Source organism: Amphibalanus amphitrite, unplaced genomic scaffold (assembly GCF_019059575.1).
Source record: "Amphibalanus amphitrite isolate SeventyFive unplaced genomic scaffold, NRLGWU_Aamphi_draft 000553F_arrow, whole genome shotgun sequence".
Classification (NCBI taxonomy): Eukaryota; Metazoa; Arthropoda; class Thecostraca; order Balanomorpha; family Balanidae; genus Amphibalanus; species Amphibalanus amphitrite.
This window is the reverse complement of record NW_024882047.1, coordinates 241955-259234: the sequence shown is the minus strand read 5'-3', so window position 1 is coordinate 259234 and position 17280 is coordinate 241955. Positions and strand designations below refer to the sequence as shown.

Below are 17280 nucleotides of genomic sequence, written 5' to 3'. Positions count from 1 at the left end.
ATGGATATGAGCGACTACCGCGGGCACAAGCTCCTCGGCTCAGTCGAACACTGCTCCGGATGGTAGTTCGTATAGTTCATTAGTTCGTATAGGATCTGGTACAGCACGCTCTGACTCAACAGCTGATCGATGCCACGCGGGATATCTCTTGCCACACCGGCGTCTTAAACACGCTGTGGACGGACCGACAGAGGACCTCAGTTTAGCGCCAAGGCCTTCCAGGACATCCTAAAGCAGTGGGAAGTCACCCACAGAGTCTCATCGCCGGAGTACTCACAGTCGGCAGGGCTGAGGCCGCGGTGGAGGTCGCAAAAAAAAAACTCATCAGGCGATGCTGGCACCCACAGAGACGAAAGCTGGACAGCATCTGGACCCATGGTGTGCTTCAGCGCCGCAACACTCCCGAACTTGACGGACAGAAGTGCTGTCAGGATAACCTCTGCGCGACCCGTTACCGACTCAGCGCCGTAACCTCGGTGCCGAACGGCTGGTGTCAAGCGACCGGGCAGAAGCCGCTGCCGCCCGCTGCCAAGACCGGGTCGAGTAACACTACAACGCCCACACTACTGGCCTGTCCGAGCTGACAGTCGGAGCCCATGTCGCGGTCCGGAACAGGCAGGCCGGGCGCTGGAATCGCTACGGCTTGGTGGTGGGGATAGAAGAACACCGCCGCTGCTTTCGTAGGCAGCCGAGCGGTCGTGTCCTCAGCCGAAACCGACTCATTCCGCCGCCGGTACGGCTGCGTCCTTCTCGATGAGCAGTCTGGGGACGGTGCCGACCCGCCGGGCTCCACGGGACCGATGACCCTGACAACGCCGTGAGGGACACAAGTATCCGCCTCTACTGGTGCCACCACGCCGAAGCAGACGACGCTGTGCGGCCCCCGACCACGTCAGCCGAGACCGCCGAACCAGCCGCGCCCAACACGGAGCTTCGCCGATCGCGACGGCGCCGACGCCCCCCCCCCCCCCCCCACGGCGCCTCATCGAGGCAATGTAATGCAACTGATGTCAACAATGGCGCAATCTTCTTAGAATAACTTGCGACTGGGGGAGGGGGCATGTGTGAGTTATGTGGGTGGCTGCTGGCCGATGAGGCAGCCAACAAACAGCCGTCGGCCGTCCGGCCCCGGTCCGAAAGGAGTCGAACGGACAGTCCAGTGTCCCAAAATTGGCAGATGTGGGTGGGAAACGACATCCAAATGAAAATCATTTTCCTATCTCACCCCCAGTTTTCAAGCCCAATTTTCTCCCACTCCCAATTCCACCGAGAAGGAGCAATTGCGTGAATGGTTGTTTTGCATCTGTCACAATAATTGTAGATAGAATAATGTTTTTGGTCATTTTCCCACTCTTTTTGGGCCTTACCTGACCGATAATTTTTCACTTTCATCTTTTTTTTGGTCAGCAATTTTCCCCTCTGACACCCAAGCAAAAGTATAATTTTGGGACACTGGGACAGTCTCCGGCCAGCGACCGCCGAGTGCCGTTGAATATGAGCTTGTCTGTGTACTGCTGAAGCCCATTGCTGTGAATATAACGACCAAACCGAAACAATTTACATAAGCCACAACGAAGCCCTCCGTACGCGTCACTGGACGCGACTTACCAGTAGCACCAGATCGTGGATGGAGTCGGTTTCGTCGGCAGAGCTGAGGAGACGACCCAGGTCACGGCGCAGCTGGGAAGGCGACACCTGGGGCACCTGGGAGGGCGGCGCGGGGGAGTCAGTCGGGTACCGGGAGAGTATATGCCTTCCACCATACTTAGACCATGGCTGGTGACTCCCAAAGCATTCAAGGATAAAGCCAAAACGCCTTTTAGAGCGAAAAAAACGAGCGAGCACGAGAGTGAGCCACACACATACAGACCATCAGTTAGAGTTTGGCCTCCTGTAACTTAGCATTTTCAAAAGACAAGATTAAGCGCAGCACGACTGCAGTCACAGTCCCCCACTGACCAACACCACAGCCTCTCGTATGCGGACAGGGCGTTTCAGCCGGCCATGGGACCCACCTCGAGCAGGAAGGCGCGCGGGTCGCACTGGACGGCAGCCGCACTGCCGCCGGTGCCGTCACAGGTGACGCTCACACCTCGGTGGATGTGCGGCAGACGAGTCAGGTGGAGGCGGGCCGTGGGCACGCCACCCGCGCTCCCGGCCGGCTTCGGGCGGCTGTCACCTGCAAAAACGCACAGACGCCTGTCATATGATCATTTGAGATAGTGATCATTCACGTCGTCACCTTAAGAAGTTAACATGCCTAAAAAGCCATTGGCAATGAAATTTATTATAGGCATTCGCTGTGTGAACATAAAATCAATAATATTGTTTGAAAAATGATGCTTTTGAACACCTTGGTACGAATGCACATCCGCTTCATAACATAGGTACATAGATATAGAGTTGGGAGGAGGCGACCGGCAGCCTACCTTTGGTAGCCTGTTTGGGCGGCGAGTGCCGGTCGCGTTCAGCACCGGCCGTGTGACCGGGCACCACCCTGCTGTGTGTGACGGTCGCCGCGGCCGCGGGCGCGGGTGCCTCCTTTCCGTGTGTGACTGTAGCCGTGAACGCCTGACCCGACTCCGCCAGCAGGATGAGCCCGTGCCGGTCGAGCTCGGCGTCCGCCACACTCAGCCCGCGCCGCAGGTCCGGCACGCACCTGTAGGACGGCGGGGGGCGCAGAGTCACCGCACCGGCGATAAACCACATCGTGACTCGAGTAATAGTCAATTAGTGTGCCTAAGGACCGAAAAAAAATTTGCCTTCCTACACTTGAAATACGCAAAGATCAGGTATCAGGTCAGCTGGTACGAAACTCATATCATGGGAGATCTAGATCAAGAATCCGGCGAGTGCAGTTCCAATTTCGCAGGTTCCCGAGGTGCACACGGAACTTGTTCTCTTGTTCTTACCTGGTGAGAGTGGCAGCTGTGTTCTCACCTGGTGAGCGCGGGCCACTGTTGTGTTCTCACCTGGTGAGCGTGGGCCACTGCTGGTGCCAGAGCAGCAGCTGGCCGGCCGCTGTGATGACCAGCAGTCGGAGCGGTTCGGGGCGCGACTCGGCGCCGCGGCCGGCCGGCAGTGAGCCCGGGTCGGGCGCGCCGCCGGCCAGCCGCAGGGCACGCACGTTCAGCAGTCGAGAGGCGATCCGTCGGCAGCGGTACTCGGAGAGCAGCAGTACGTCCCCGGCCGCCGTGGCTGCCGCCGTGCCGCCGTCACTGCACGCCACGTGTGTCAGGCGCAGCGCGCCGCCGCCCGACACGGAGGAGGCCGGCGACCGGTCCAGCATGGTGACCTTGCGCGGCAGGATGAACCGCTTGTCGGCGTTCTCGTCCTTGTGCTGCCCCAGCTGTCCGCCGTTCAGTCCCACGCAGTAGAGGGCCTCAGAGTTCCAGAGCACGGTGTGGTACCTGTCACCGGGCCATACAACGACATGTGAACGGACTATGAATGGGTAAACCACACGGGCATTACGTTTGAGGCTAGCCAGCAGTCCATACCCATTAAAATACTTTTGAGTGTCAAACAGAGGTAGAACTAAAATAGCGTAGCTAAAATAGCGTAAAAATAGCTAAAATAGAGTAAAATAGAGTATTTGGAAAGCATTTTGAAAGAAGCACACCAGCTCGCTATACGACCATATAGGCATAGAGGCATATAGGTACGACCACCTTTGACATAAGACCCTCTCCCCGGTTACCGCGGCTCTCTGCTCACCTGGAAGCGCAGACGCCAGTAATACGGTCGCGCCGTCCGCGGCTCCAGTCGACCAGTCGCGGCGCCGTCAGCTGCGCGGGCGGCGGCGAGTGGCCCAGCTGGCAGGCGTGGTTCAGACCGCACGTCCACACACCTCCACTTTCCGTCAGCAGTACCGTGTGCTCGGCGGAGACGGCCGCCTGGACGCAGCGCTCGCCGCGCAGGGCGCGCACCGGCCGCGGCGCCATCACCGACTCCTCGTCCCCGTGTCCCAGCCGGCCGCCGATACCGTGACCGCAGCTGAACACCTCGCCGCTCTGCGTCACAAACACCGTGTGGAACTTGCTCATGGCGATCTGCGGATAGAGGGGCGAACGTGGTCAGTCAGCGGGAGACCGAGCCGTGTTCGGAGACCACCGAGTGTACAAAGGACGAAATAACACCGGCCCTCTGAAGGTGAAACTGGGGACATAAGTCATAGTCTGGCGGAATGGCTTTGACGAGGAGATCCCGTAATGATGTTAGTAGAGCCAGATCAGCCATGAAAATAAATTCATGCTTCATTCACAGGTGGTTTTCAAGGTTCCTATACGAGTAGAGCAAAGTGCAAATTATATTATAGCCGGTGTTGGAATATAAATAAGTAATTTTAATCTACGATTTACTTTGTATTCACACTGGATACGCCATCATCGTTCAAATATTGCTGTCCCATCTTTACACCATTCGTATCACAACAGCACACTGGCTCCACTCAACCAACCAACCCCGCTCACTAGCGGTACCGGTCACCTGCCCGGACCCACCTGTCTGATCCAGAGACCGGCGCGGCGGAACACATCCAGCGGCTCGGGCACCGGGCGGGCCTTGATGCGCTCCACTCCGATACTGAACCACGGGTTGGCACCCCACACGTACGGTTCGCAGGGCGCGCTGGGCGTTAGCTCGACCAGCGGCGGACGGTCGGCGTGCACGCCGTCGTAGGTTGTCATATCGGCGTGGTCCTGCGTCAGAGCGCTGGCGCCCAGCTGCCGGACGAAATACCGGTAGGTAATGTCAGGTTAGATCGGGCCCTCCTGGACCATGGCGACCAGTGGAGGGGTCATCCCCGCCAACTAGATATTCTGTGTTATAGAGAGCAAGATTACTTTACTGGGGAGGGGCAGTAAAAACATCCTCCACTGGAAAGAGAAACGTGTAGATATAATTCTGAGACACGACACGGACCTACTCGTACTAAATGCAGTGCTTCCCGCGATAACTAATTTTCGGACCTGCGATAACGATAAAACGATAAGACAGGTTTTTGATAACGATGAACGATAAAAAAATCAAAAAATTAACAGCGATCGCGATAAAACGATAAAACGATAAAGATAATTGTTTATTCAAAAGCGATAACGAAACGATAAAACGATAACGATAACTGTTTTAACAGCGGTAACGAAACGATAAACGATACAACGATAACGATAATTGTTTTTAATAGCGATAACAAAAGCGATAAGAAATACAGCTTAAATAAGTGTACTTAAAGTTTATTTGCAGATCTATACACTAAGCAGATGGCAACAGGTTGCGCACACATACTGTCGCGCGGCATACACTGTCGATCGTCTTCCATTTTTCCATCATCCCGTTTTACATTTTATCGTTTATCGTTCATAATTTTTTTAACTTGCGATAAGTGGATAAGCGATAATTTTGAAAATTTAGCGATAAACGATAACGATAACCGATTTACTTAAAGGGACCCTCCCACCTTAACATTAGATTTGAGTTGAGATAGCCAAAATGGGGTCCCTGGCTCACAATTACCGGTTTCGGCACTCACAACATCGAGAAATGCCTTAAATCGGAAATATTGAATTTCAAAATTGCAGCATTTTGATTCAGAGGGGCTAATGCATAGGAATACCCCTCTGAATGTGTGACGTCAGCGCAGATATCTAACGATTTTTAAATGTTTGACTAAAACGTTTTGTAGCACGCGGTGGTATATGCTGCTTTGCGCGCAACAAATGCCGCACTTTCAAATAAAGTCGCAAGGAACAGCGGAGATCCCAAAAAGTAAACAAAAGTAAAAGTCTAATATCTTGAAAACCGGTGAATATTTTTCGATGAAATTTGGTAGATATTCGTTTTTGCTCTTTCTGAACCGAGCGACATCACTTTCATGCCAATTCATTAACTTTTTGAAGGTGAGAGGGTCCCTTTAACAGCAATAATTATCGTCTATCGTTTATCGCTCATCCTATCGCATGCGGAAACCACTGACTAAATGTAGTTCCGCGATAACTTCTTACGAATCTAATGAACACCAAACCGATTTCGCGAGCAAAAGTTCCATTATTCATTTTTTTCATGCGAAATATCATCGATATAGCGGTGTCTGCGAGCCACCCTTACCGAGAGCAGCGTGCGCACGGTTCCCAGCTGTCCGTAGAACACAGCCCTCTGCAGGGCGGTCATCCCCGACTCGGCATCCTTGGTGTCCAGGGGGACGCCGCGCACGCGCACCAGCCACTCCACCAGCTGTCGGTACACGGCGGCACCGGTCAGCACGGGGCGACATGGTGAGGGACGCAGGGGTCGGGCTCACCCAGCGAGAGAACAAGGCAGATCTTCGCACATCAGTTGAGAGCGCTCGGTTCTGTTCCATCCTACTAGCCTAGCTTTGCCCGAAATTCTTATTAATATCCGCGCTGATTGAGCGACCAGTGCCGACGTCTACAGGGCATCCCCATCGGGAACGAGTGGCGATCACCGAATCGGTACAACCAACTCTATCACCACCTCGCCCGTCACCTCCGGAGGCTAACGATCTCCCTAATGGAACACCGAACATAGCTCTTCATCGGGAAAAAAATGCGCCCTTGATCACCGCCCGCCACACTGACCTGGGTCCGTCCGCAGGAGGCTGCCACGTGCAGCGGTGTGCGGCCGGCCGAGTCGGTGCCCGTGGCGGCAGCGTGGCACACCCAGCTCAGGTACGATATGAGCGGCTCGTCGTCCGCCTGCGTGATGGCCGCGCTCACGAGGTCGGCGTGCTGCCGGGACCGGCAGCGGCGCGTGCACTCGGAGCAGCGCGGCAGCAGCTCGCCGCTCTCCTTCTCAGTGTGCTTTTCAGGCATTATTGCATGCAGTAGTGCACCACAGAGAACACTGAAAAAGGGGTAACAGAAAAGGCAATAAATTAATTTTTATGGCACCTGAGTACCTTCTACTTGTTTGAGTTTTGTAAATAGGTTTAGTCATTAGTGAGACCTCAGCTATTGCATAGATTTTGTGACATCATGGTTCACATGAGCCATGCATTGGGTGCAATTTTGCAAGCTGACCTGGCAGCTGGACTAGCTGAAAAATAAAACTAAGAGTGCTAGCCTGGACATTGGACTCAAACCTTCCAATGTGACTATGATGTGAGCATGTTTGCAATCAGAAAACCTTCCTTTTACTTTGCAAGGGCAAAAGTGATAAAGCCGTAGTGATAGCCGTAGCCCCGTAGAACCTACCTAGGTGTATTTGACAAATATTGCTGTACCTACAATGTACACCGCTTGAGTTCAGTAAAGTAAAGCTCAAATTAAGCATAGCTCTCATACACTTAACTTATTAATAAAATTTCTGGGGCGGGACAACACAAATCAAATTGCAACCATGGATGAAAGAACCCCTTCTTTCATCCATGTTGTTCTCGGTTCTCCTTCATCCATGTTGCAACTTTAAATCACAATTGAACTGTGAGCAAAACTTGAATTGATAATATGTTTATGTTATGTAACATGTAAAAAATGTAATGGATCATCAAGTATTTATCTATATTTAAATACAGCCAGAAAGGCTGAGGAAAAAATGAATATAGGAGGTAGGTTTACCGGTATGCCCTTGGATATGCGGGTATCAGTATGCCTACCTACCTACCTATCCTGCATAGGTATTCATCAGTTGGGCAAACTAGGCGGCGGGAATCAAAATATGGAGGCATCAAAATATTGATTCTAGTGGGCGGAGCTTTGACCATATATGGGCATAGAATCAATATTTTGATTCAATTTGGGACATTCCCACCTTCAGACGACCCGTTACGGCGGAAATAACCCCCATGACGGCGAGATTTTTCGACAAATCAATACAAAAAACTTCCCCGCTTCAATTTTTCGCTGCATGGCTATCAGCCGTTTGTCGCGCGTACCTTTACGAATGGCATAAAGTTTTCGCCGCCATAATTCAACAAAAACGTGCTGTTAAAACTTGCTCTGTTTATCATCAACGACGAGCCTTTGTAATTTTTTCATAATTTTGTCTAAAAGAAAATAAAAAATGCGTTATTAAGTTGTATAATTCATTTATAAGAAATATTCTTTTTCTTTGTATCTAGCCACGATTTCCGGTTCCCGCCATTTCGCGCCGGCGTCGTGGGTGTTTGGATGCAACGTAGTGCTCCCGGTTTTATTTTGTTTAAGGGACCTTTTCTGAAGTGTAAGTAACAATGGATCATATTTTAAGATACTTTGAAGTGTGTTTTTCAATTTCAGGCATGTGATCTTAACGTTTCTTACCGAAAACTCGTTTTAAGAGATGGTTTTAGGAACATGGCGCGGTAGCGACGTCAGCGGCGCGGGACGCCTTCTCACTCTTCTATTGTCTTTTTAAGCTATATTTTTTTGCAAATGATGTCTTAGGTGTAGTATTTCAGTGAAACATGATGTCCTTTAAAAGTTACGGTATAAATTAGTTACAAGAAGCCTAATGTTTTGTCTCACATGATAGAATTGTTGGGTGGACTCATGAAATGGGGGCAGTGCATGTCCAGTATTTTACATAATTTGGATGTTTTAGCCTCTGCTTGTGTCTCACTCACCCAATTGTTGCTACAACTTTAATTTGTAAGTGTAACAAAAGCAAGTTGCTGAATGGTGTAAGCCATATTTACATTATGCGTGATCTTCAAGAAAATTATGTGTCTAATGTACGTCAGTCCAGGGAATGCTGGATAGTTAATTTTCAGGATTGTCCATGCCAAAGTTAATTTTAGAAGCCAGTTTTATCAACACAAATAGCTGCCTGCTGGAATTTTTTTGCCTAAAGACTGCTTCACATATGGAGCGTTAACATGATGGGCACGTAAACGGATAGGGCTGTACCGTTCATGCTCTGTATGTGAAGTAACTTTTAGACCAAAAAAAAAATCCAGCAGCCACCTATTTTTCTGTTGGTACAACTGGCCTCAGATCTACTTTTTTGCCAGAATTTATATAACTGCATGAGATGACAGTTGTTGGCGCAACTGGTGGCGTTCAGTGGAAATTTAAGTGACATTAAGTCTTTAATTTTTCAATGTCCCAAAATTTGTCTATTTGGGTGGGAAACGACATCCAAATGAAATTCATTTTCCACTCTCACCACCATTTTTAAGAACAATTTTCCACTCCCAAGTCCCAACCAAGAAAACATAGATTTTTTACCTATAGAAAGACAGTTGTGTGGATGCCCAGTTAGCATCAAACATTCTACACCCTATAATAAAATGCATGCTTTTTGTCATTTCTCACTCCTTTTTGATCTAATCGAATCAGCAGTTTTCCACTCTCTCCCCTCTTTTTGGTGGGTAATTTTCCCCTCTGACACCCAAGACAAAACTCAATTTTGGGACACTGTAATTTTTTATTGAATATATTCTAAAATTAATAGTTGCTGAACAAGTAGAATAATGACACATATAGTTTCCTTAATATTGTCCACAAATGTCCTAATTATTGTGTTCTGTTGACTGTTTGCTGCAGGTCAACCAAGGATCAAACACTGGTCGTTGCGGGGATCGGCTTCAGAGGGTCAAGGATGGCGTCTTGAATCGCTGTTCAGTCGACAGGCAACTGTATGACAACGCCATCCTTGTCAACCAGAGCGTCGACCGAAGTAGGGCGGCGTTGCGCGGACCTGGCCGCACCCGACCAACCGGTGGAGTACCTGACTCGGGCTGGGCGGAGACTACCTACATCACGACCTTTTGAACTTTGATCTCGTGGCGAGAAACAATATGACGTAAGGAAGTGTGTATGTGGCTGGCGGGGCCGAGGGTGAAATGCGCCACGTGTTTATCCTGCCGGATGACGACAGCGTCACCAACCTGTCAAAGAACGAGCTGGTGCAGCGCGTGATGACTGCTATCTCGTCCCTAGAACCGGAGTAGAAAAACGTGCGCAAAGCCCAAATGAAGCGAACCAAAACACAGACAGGACTGATAGCTTTTCGGTCGAGAATGTTCTGAAGATGCTGATCAGTAGACCAATTGGTGACCGTTTTCGGTGGTACTATGGGATCTTGTGGTGTTCCAAAGCGACCTGCTTTGGGTGTGGACATAAGTGGCTCAACCTGACAGGATTGATGTTTTAGGTAGCCGTGCTAATCATAAACCCTATATTGAGTGTATCTGTACAAATTTTGTTTATATTTATTTCATGTATTTGGTTCGAAACCGAAAATTGCTCTCAGTAATTAGGCAACATCGAGACGTTGAGGTCATTCTCCAGACGTTTATTTGTTTTTTCTTACCTGTCCACGGTATGTCTTATTGGTTAGGTCTGTTTCAAATATTATTAACTGCATGTTTTGCAAATACGTAGCCATATTGAATAAGAGACGTGTCCTAAAAGTGAGTATTGCTTTGCATAGGATGTGAGCATCAACGACAGGGCTTTGTGATGGCAAATGTGTGGCAATTGCAGGGATCGTTGTGAAATGTGTTATGAATATCATCGTATTATTTGCGACTGCAAGTACATCCGTGTATCATATTTTCATTCAAATTGTGCAATTTGTGCAACGGGCTGAGTGTATCGTTCGGCGAAATATCTCTTACTGTACTCCACAGAAATGGGACGGGATACAGATGCGTAGAAACACATTCATGAACACGTGAAAGACGATATGTTAACTTTTTTTTTACTCAAAATCAATACTACAAAGCAGGGATGTGGGGCCGTGAAAATGTCAGACGGCTTCGGCTCCGGAGGAAAAAAATCGGCTCCAGCTCCGGCTCCGGCTCCGAGTAAAATGGTCGGGCTTCGGTTCCGGCTCCGACTCAGTACAACCCCTATACAAAGGTCAGCACGGCTCCCTTCACGCATTCCCTCGAAGGCTTGCAGCTTTGAGCAGGGAGCCAGGGCGAGTGCTGAAAATCCCTGGTCTACCGTGGGAATAAGGTCTAGAAAAAAATTACACGATCCTGTGCTGATAATATCTTCATGAATTTATTGAATTTGCATTATTTGCACACAAGAAACATTCCATAAATCAATTTGAAGAGTTAAGTACGCCTGCAGAAAGTCAGTTTGCAGAATCAATATATTGATAAACCAGCTGATTTCAGAATCAAAATAATGATTAGCCAGCTGTTTGCGGAATCAAAATATTGATTCTCGCCGGGATTAGCCGCCGTGATGAATCAATATCTTGATTATTTTTAAGACGCTTTCCTTAACTAACCAAAGAGGTTAGGGCTATTGTTTCGTGCCTGGCGGGTAGCTTCAACGTTGTTCTTCATTTTGTGAAGAAGCTATCTTGAAATTATAGCCGGTTGCTGAAGAATTGACGTTCCTGTGATGGTCTGCACGTATGCCCATATATGGTCAAAGAGAATCAATATTTTGATGCCTCCATATTTTGATTCCCACCGCCTAGTTTGCCCAACTGTCATGCAAGAAAATGACCTCAAGAGCTATGATGAGGAACTTGGCTCTGGGTAATGCTTATGGCTGTATTGGTCAATTCTTATTCAAATAAAATGATTCTCACCAAAATCCCTCCGAAACTCAATGCCCTACAGATCACCTCACTATTACAATTAGCAATTAATTTCCATAAAAAATGTTTTCGCCACTTTACGTCTCTGCTGCGCCAGCTAACCTCTGTTTTCAAGAACACTCTCAGGCTCTCGATAGCAATTATCAACCAATGGTCAAACGCTATTCTGATGACGTCAGGTTAAACAGCAAATAGGCTGCACAAAATAATGAAAATGCAGCTAGTGGTACTTCTGAAAAATTGTCCTGTGAACAGTTGCATGTGCATTCTTCTTTGGGGCGGTGCAGGCAGTGTGTGTATAAGTGTGAATCAATTATTTCAAATTTGAATATCCGATAATTTCAGTGCTTACTATTGAATATGTCCATAGTTTTCAAGTCCAATCGCCCTTAAACGTCAAGATATAAACTTACTTTAGTGCTACGCCCTAAAACGGCGATTGTAAGTTATTGCTTATGATTGCATTTTTAACTCAAACTCGATCCCAATCTGTAAGATGTTCAATCATTTCAATTTCAGATTTCCAACACTGCATGATAAGAACGAGGCTATCAGCTTATTACGCATCATGCAACCTTAAAATTTTGAATTTGCTATGCTCAAGTGTGTCTTGGGTAGTCTTTTGGTACCTAGTCGTTAAGATAATGAGTACCCCTAAAGCAGGGAGAAGCACTTGCATCACACTTCCGAGTGTACAGTCAGAGCTCAGGCCTCAGAGGTGGGGTGAGACTCACCTTGAGGCAGCCACCAGCTTAATATGTATGCTACAAACATGCAATTGATAGTGTTTTTGCTTTATGATAGAATTGTGATGAGGCGTGAATTGTTCAGATATGAAAGTCGTTATTTCCAAGTGACCAATCACTGATCTGCCGTTCAAAGGCAAAAACTATTACATCGGTTCAGAGGCCATATCTTTGGGCCAGAGATCACCCGAACGTACCTAGTCGGTTTTGCCTTTGAACGGCAGCGATACCATAACCATTGACCTTTCAACCATCCCCATTTTAAGGAGGATGTCTTTCACATGGCAGGACGAGCCATGTACGTACGTGTGTGCACTGTTAACAGTGGCAGTCAGCCAGCCTTAGACCATATTCGTCTTATCTTCTGTTGGCAGTGGTGGTCAGCCAGCCTGAGACTCACAATATACTTATGTCTTATCTGCTGTTGGCAGTGGCGGTCAGCCAGCCTGACATGGGTGAGATGGACGAGGCGCTGCAGGAGTTTGCGTCGACGGGCCGCGCCGGCCGCAGGAACGCCCTGCCGGACATTCGCGGTGAGCACGCCAGCACATCGACAGCCGACCTTCCCGGCCAGATGGAGAAGATGTCCTGTTCAGGTGAGAAGCATATCCCGGCAGTTGCTGGGGTATTTCGCCACCCACCGTTTGCTGGGGGGGGGCGTTAAACGCCCCCAGCCGATAACTCGAGAACCAATAGGCGCAGCGAAACGCACGAGGCGGCAAACGAAAGAACGCGACGAGACGCTTCAGATGAGTATTTTAAAATTGAATTTTGAGGTCACAGGTCGGGTCAAGGTCAGGTCAAACACCCAAAATCGGGCTTTCAGTAGCATGGACTTCAGGACTTCGCAATGGGGGCCTCTCGTCATAAACTCTGTCAAAACGGTACACAATCCATCATATAAGGCCTACAAGAGTGTCAGCTCTATGTAGGGGTCAGTCAAGCATAGGTCAGGGTCAAGGTCAGGTCAACCGGGTAGGCACATATCCCCGAAAATCAAAACTGATATTCGCAGCCTGTGACACATGTTTTATGGGTAATTTAGGGCGTAGAACACGATGGTGACATTCATTTTATCATATGTGTACGTGTTTGGCTCAAAAAGTTCAATTTATGAAATTTATGTATCATGGTCGTGAAGTAGTCACGAGAAATTGCCAAGATTCAGTTCAAGCTTTTGGAAAATGCAGAACGATAATCAATAATCGAAGATAGCCATTTGATTGTTCATGGTATTGGCAGTCTAATGGCGTTTACGGCATGTCTGTATGTCTATTGTGTGATTTTATATGATTTTTTGAACATATGCCGTTTTTGGTCGAAAACTCAGAAATCATGACGTCACTAAAACCTTGATATCTCAAAAATATTCCGACCGATTTTTTTGAAACTTTGTCACAATAAACTTCAATCAATTCCCTACAGGTACTTAAAATTTGGCGCGCCTGCGGCGCGCTGTTTTTATGCTATGGCCCGGCGAAAAAAGTGGGGGCGTTTAACGCCCCCCCCCCCCCAGCAACTCGCGGGATATAGGGGATCGTCCCTTCCGTCCCGCCCGGGGTGCCCGCTCTTTTGAGTTTAAACCGATAAAAGTCGGTGCCCGGTGGTGTTTCCGCTGTGATGGAGTAGGCGCACTTGACATCATCGTGAATTAGTATTAACGAACCAGCGAGTGCATCGAGCTAGCGAGCTCAACTGAGCTTTAATGGGAACATTTCAGTATGAACTGTCTGTCCTAACCCAACCATCACCAGTGACGCTTTTCACAGCCTTATCTCGACGGCCGTTCGACCGTTCGGCAAGCGGTCTGCTGCGTTAAATTGTGCCTTCCCTCGACCCTTCAAGCATTGATTCAACTTTGATTTGCGGCAATTGATGCGCATGGATGACCGTGCCGGCACGTGCTGTGTGCCAAACAAAAAGTCAAAATTGCAACGTTTACGCTTATTCCGCAGTTTCTCGATTAGTTTTGCTGAAACTTGGCTTGGTTATAGGTTATGAGACTGTGTCAGTAAACTACTACTAAAACTAGGCACTTCGCAGTTGGGCACCAACCAGACGATGCATGTTCATATGTCACGGTTTGGGACTGCGGTACTTATGCAATATGCATGTACGTACAAGCAGGGATGCGGAGCCGTGGAAATTTCAGACGGCTCCGGCTCCGGCTCCGGATAAAAAAATTTGCTCCGGCTCCGGGTGAAATATCATGGCGGCTCCGGCTCCGGCTCCGAGTAAAATGGTCCGGCTCTGGTGGCTCCGGCTCCGGTTCCGGCTCCAGTACTCAGTATATCCTTATGCAGTTAAATACGGGTGGAAGAAAAAAGACAATAGGATAGGTGCACGTTGCTTCTGTATTTGTATAACAAGGCTATTTTTGTTTTTAGGGCCTTGGCTACTTTCATATTTTGAATACCACATGTTTTACTGCCTTGTACTGTCAAACCGAACTAGGTCAATAATTTTTTTTCTCTTCAAATAAAGGAGCCGGAGCCGCCCCCTTTTTTGACGGCTCCGGCTCCGGCTCCGGGCTATCTTGTTTCACGGTTCCGACCAAAATATGCCGGCTCCGGCTCTGCACCCCTGCGTACTAGGGAAACTTTTACTCTCAAGAACTCCACTGAACCGACTGCCTTACGCTGAACGTACTTTAAATACGCTTTTAAAGATCAGCTGGAATATTTTATTATGATTTAGATGCAACTCGGCATGATGCGTTCAGCGTTGCGTATCTGCCATATTTGACCGTACTTCTTTCCGAGAAGATCATGGGTGGCCTTCACCGTAACAGTCGTTGCCTGTACCGTTGCTGTGACTGCCATTGTTTTGCTCGTTGATATTTACCTTTAATCGGTGTTTCTGCCGCAGACGCCGGCAGTAACCCGCAGGCGGCCGGTCCCTCTGGGGCGTCGGGAACGGGCGGCGCCGGGGGAGGAGGCGACGGCAGTGCTGGCGGCGGCGGCGGCGACCAGGGCCAGAGCGGCTCCTAGTGACGGCCGGGCTGCGAGCTCCTCTGGCGTCCGACCGACGACCGACGACCACCGGCCCGGGCCGCTCTAGTCTTTCGCGGCGGGCCGCGGTGACGAGCCAGGCGCGGCGGCCGGGCGGGCGCTGCCCCAGCTCGGTGCTGGCGAGGTGGGACGCTGCTCCCAGCCCAGTACCGGCTAGAGACCGGCTGACCTCGTCTGAGGCTCTGTAGCCGCACCAATGCCGACCCTCGCTGGCGGTGTACACGCAGGGTAGCGTCGGTAGAACTAACTGTCCCTCGGGCGGCTCGAGGCGCTCGGTAGTGCTGCCCAGCTACCTTAGAGACATGCAGCTGGGTTGCGACCGGCGATGGCGGACTGAGCTGGGACGGTAGGCCGAGCGTGAGTGAGTGACTGTTGCCCTAATAATCCTCAGGTTGGTGTTGTCTTGTGCTACGCTTATATGCAAGATTCACTCATGTCGTCCGTTTTTGTTTCAAAATCCCGTGCGATCGTGCCATGCTGTATACCAAAGATGTTGCTCCCCACATGGTCGTTTTGTGTGCACTTTGTCGGCTGTTCACATGGTGATGAGAACCGTTTCTCATGCTGATTTACGTTGCACTGCAGTCACTGAACGGTCAAAGTAGGGAAACAACAGTTCCGGCCGATCCAGGGACTGTTGTGTGATGCTACTTTGCTTAGACGCTGCAGCACGTCGACGGGTATAGCATGTCATGGTTGCGTTTGTGAGCCTCGCCCCGCGTAGCTTCACGTTTTACAAATAGTTGACGTTTGTGTGTTGGATTTTCAGCGTCATGAGCGAAATTACTGGCTACAGTACTGGTCTCCATAGAAGCTAGTTCAGCGATCTGCCACCAGACCTGAACTGTTTGAGCGTATTCTCGAGTGATTGGTATGAGCTGAAGGAGGGTAGATGCGCCAGGGACCGGATGTCAACGAATCGATGTCGTGTTGTGAACGTAATCGTCGCGGACCGAGCAGGTGGCTCGCGGACGGGTCGGTGCTAGCTAGGCCACTGGTAAGTCTCGTCGGATTGATCTCGGGCCAATACTACTCGCTGCTCCCATCGGAGGCTGCCACAATGGATTTCAGCACTGGCCACGACCCGACCGCGCACCTACTTATACAGAAACCCAGTGACTGTCCCGAAATGCACTAATCTGCTGTGTCGATGGGTTGATGCACTTGGATCGGTATGTTTTCCTACCAGTGCCGAGGCGTCCGCCCGGCCACCGCACTAGTCCATGCAGGTACGCTTCCGTACACTAAATCGATGTGATTGGTGGGTGTCGCCGCGAGTGTCCCGCTTGTAGGCCCTGTGAATAACGGTGATACCTGAGAGCGAGCTGTGTTCGAGTGGCAATGTCGGCGTCGTCAAGCGTGGTCGTCGGTCTGTTTCAACGTTCACACCGAACACTGCCCATGTCTCATTGCGTTGCTATAAGTTTTTGTCGTCATTTTGCTTTTTTATAGGCTTTCCCCTTTGTATTTGTATTGCATTTGTGTGCATGCGTTTTAGAGTTCGTTGCTTTGGTTTTTGTCTGCTGCGCTCACGTTAATATCTAAATCTGCATTGCGTTCTAATAGGTGATCTTTGCGCGACACTATATAGGTACTTTGCATAATATTTTCATATGCCATTCTTTTTCATGGCGCTGTCGAACAGCTGTTGCCTCATTTTATATGCTTGCGGGTCGCGTGGACGATGTTTTCCCCCAATAATCTGTCAGGTTGTCCGTGGATGTTGTGTCTCACCCTCAGACGCACTTTTTCATTGTTTGCAGCATCGTTGTCAATCGTTGCAAACGGGCGCGATGGTGCTGCCGGACGCAGCGGCCGTCCCGGGGCCGCCCCGGGCCGGCTCGGACCGCCTCCGACCGGCTTTTGCTACCTTTGTAAGGTTCTGTCGTCCGGCAGCCGGTCCCGTCTGTCGCCTCGCCGGCGACGTGTCGTGTCAGTGATGGTGGCCAATATACGCCGAATTGTTACTTGTCTACATTGGATGCCGCGTACGACCAGTGTCATTGAGAGTGACATTGGTT

The 17280-nt window shown here is 49.6% G+C and overlaps 2 protein-coding genes and 1 long non-coding RNA gene across 3 annotated transcripts in view; 2 read left to right on the top strand and 1 right to left on the bottom strand.

Annotated features, from left to right (window-relative positions):
* Positions 1-11544, bottom strand: part of LOC122393786 (inhibitor of Bruton tyrosine kinase-like) — a 35981-nt gene extending 24437 nt beyond the window's left edge. Inside the window, exons 1-9 of the mRNA XM_043390164.1 lie at positions 11494-11544; positions 6597-6861; positions 6106-6231; positions 4503-4724; positions 3718-4052; positions 2973-3410; positions 2430-2659; positions 2016-2179; positions 1609-1704 (exon numbers count right to left, since the gene is read on the bottom strand). Coding sequence (XP_043246099.1) covers positions 1609-1704; positions 2016-2179; positions 2430-2659; positions 2973-3410; positions 3718-4052; positions 4503-4724; positions 6106-6231; positions 6597-6830 — 1845 coding nt within the window. The 5' untranslated portion in view covers positions 6831-6861; positions 11494-11544. The remainder of the gene's footprint in view (positions 1-1608; positions 1705-2015; positions 2180-2429; positions 2660-2972; positions 3411-3717; positions 4053-4502; positions 4725-6105; positions 6232-6596; positions 6862-11493) is intronic.
* Positions 7647-10478, top strand: LOC122393793. Its single transcript, XR_006258751.1, has 2 exons — positions 7647-8178; positions 9483-10478. It is a non-coding gene; the product is annotated as an uncharacterized LOC122393793 (long non-coding RNA).
* A 134-nt stretch (positions 11545-11678) lies between the features above and the next one.
* LOC122393785 (cAMP-dependent protein kinase inhibitor beta-like) lies at positions 11679-17226 on the top strand. The gene is made up of 3 exons (XM_043390163.1): positions 11679-11943; positions 12680-12844; positions 15117-17226. The coding sequence occupies exons 2-3, from the start codon at positions 12700-12702 to the stop codon at positions 15236-15238; spliced, it is 267 nt and encodes an 88-aa protein (XP_043246098.1). The 5' UTR covers positions 11679-11943; positions 12680-12699; the 3' UTR covers positions 15239-17226.
* The last annotated feature ends 54 nt before the right edge of the window (positions 17227-17280 follow it).

What these genes read in the sequence shown, in the direction of transcription:
- LOC122393785 (XM_043390163.1), top strand. Translation starts at nt 12,700, where the DNA reads ATGGGTGAGATGGACGAGGCGCTGCAGGAGTTTGCGTCGACGGGCCGC. An exon ending in GGAGAAGATGTCCTGTTCAG is followed by an intron (nt 12,845 to 15,116) that starts GTGAGAAGCATA and finishes TTTCTGCCGCAG; the next exon opens with ACGCCGGCAGTAACCCGCAG.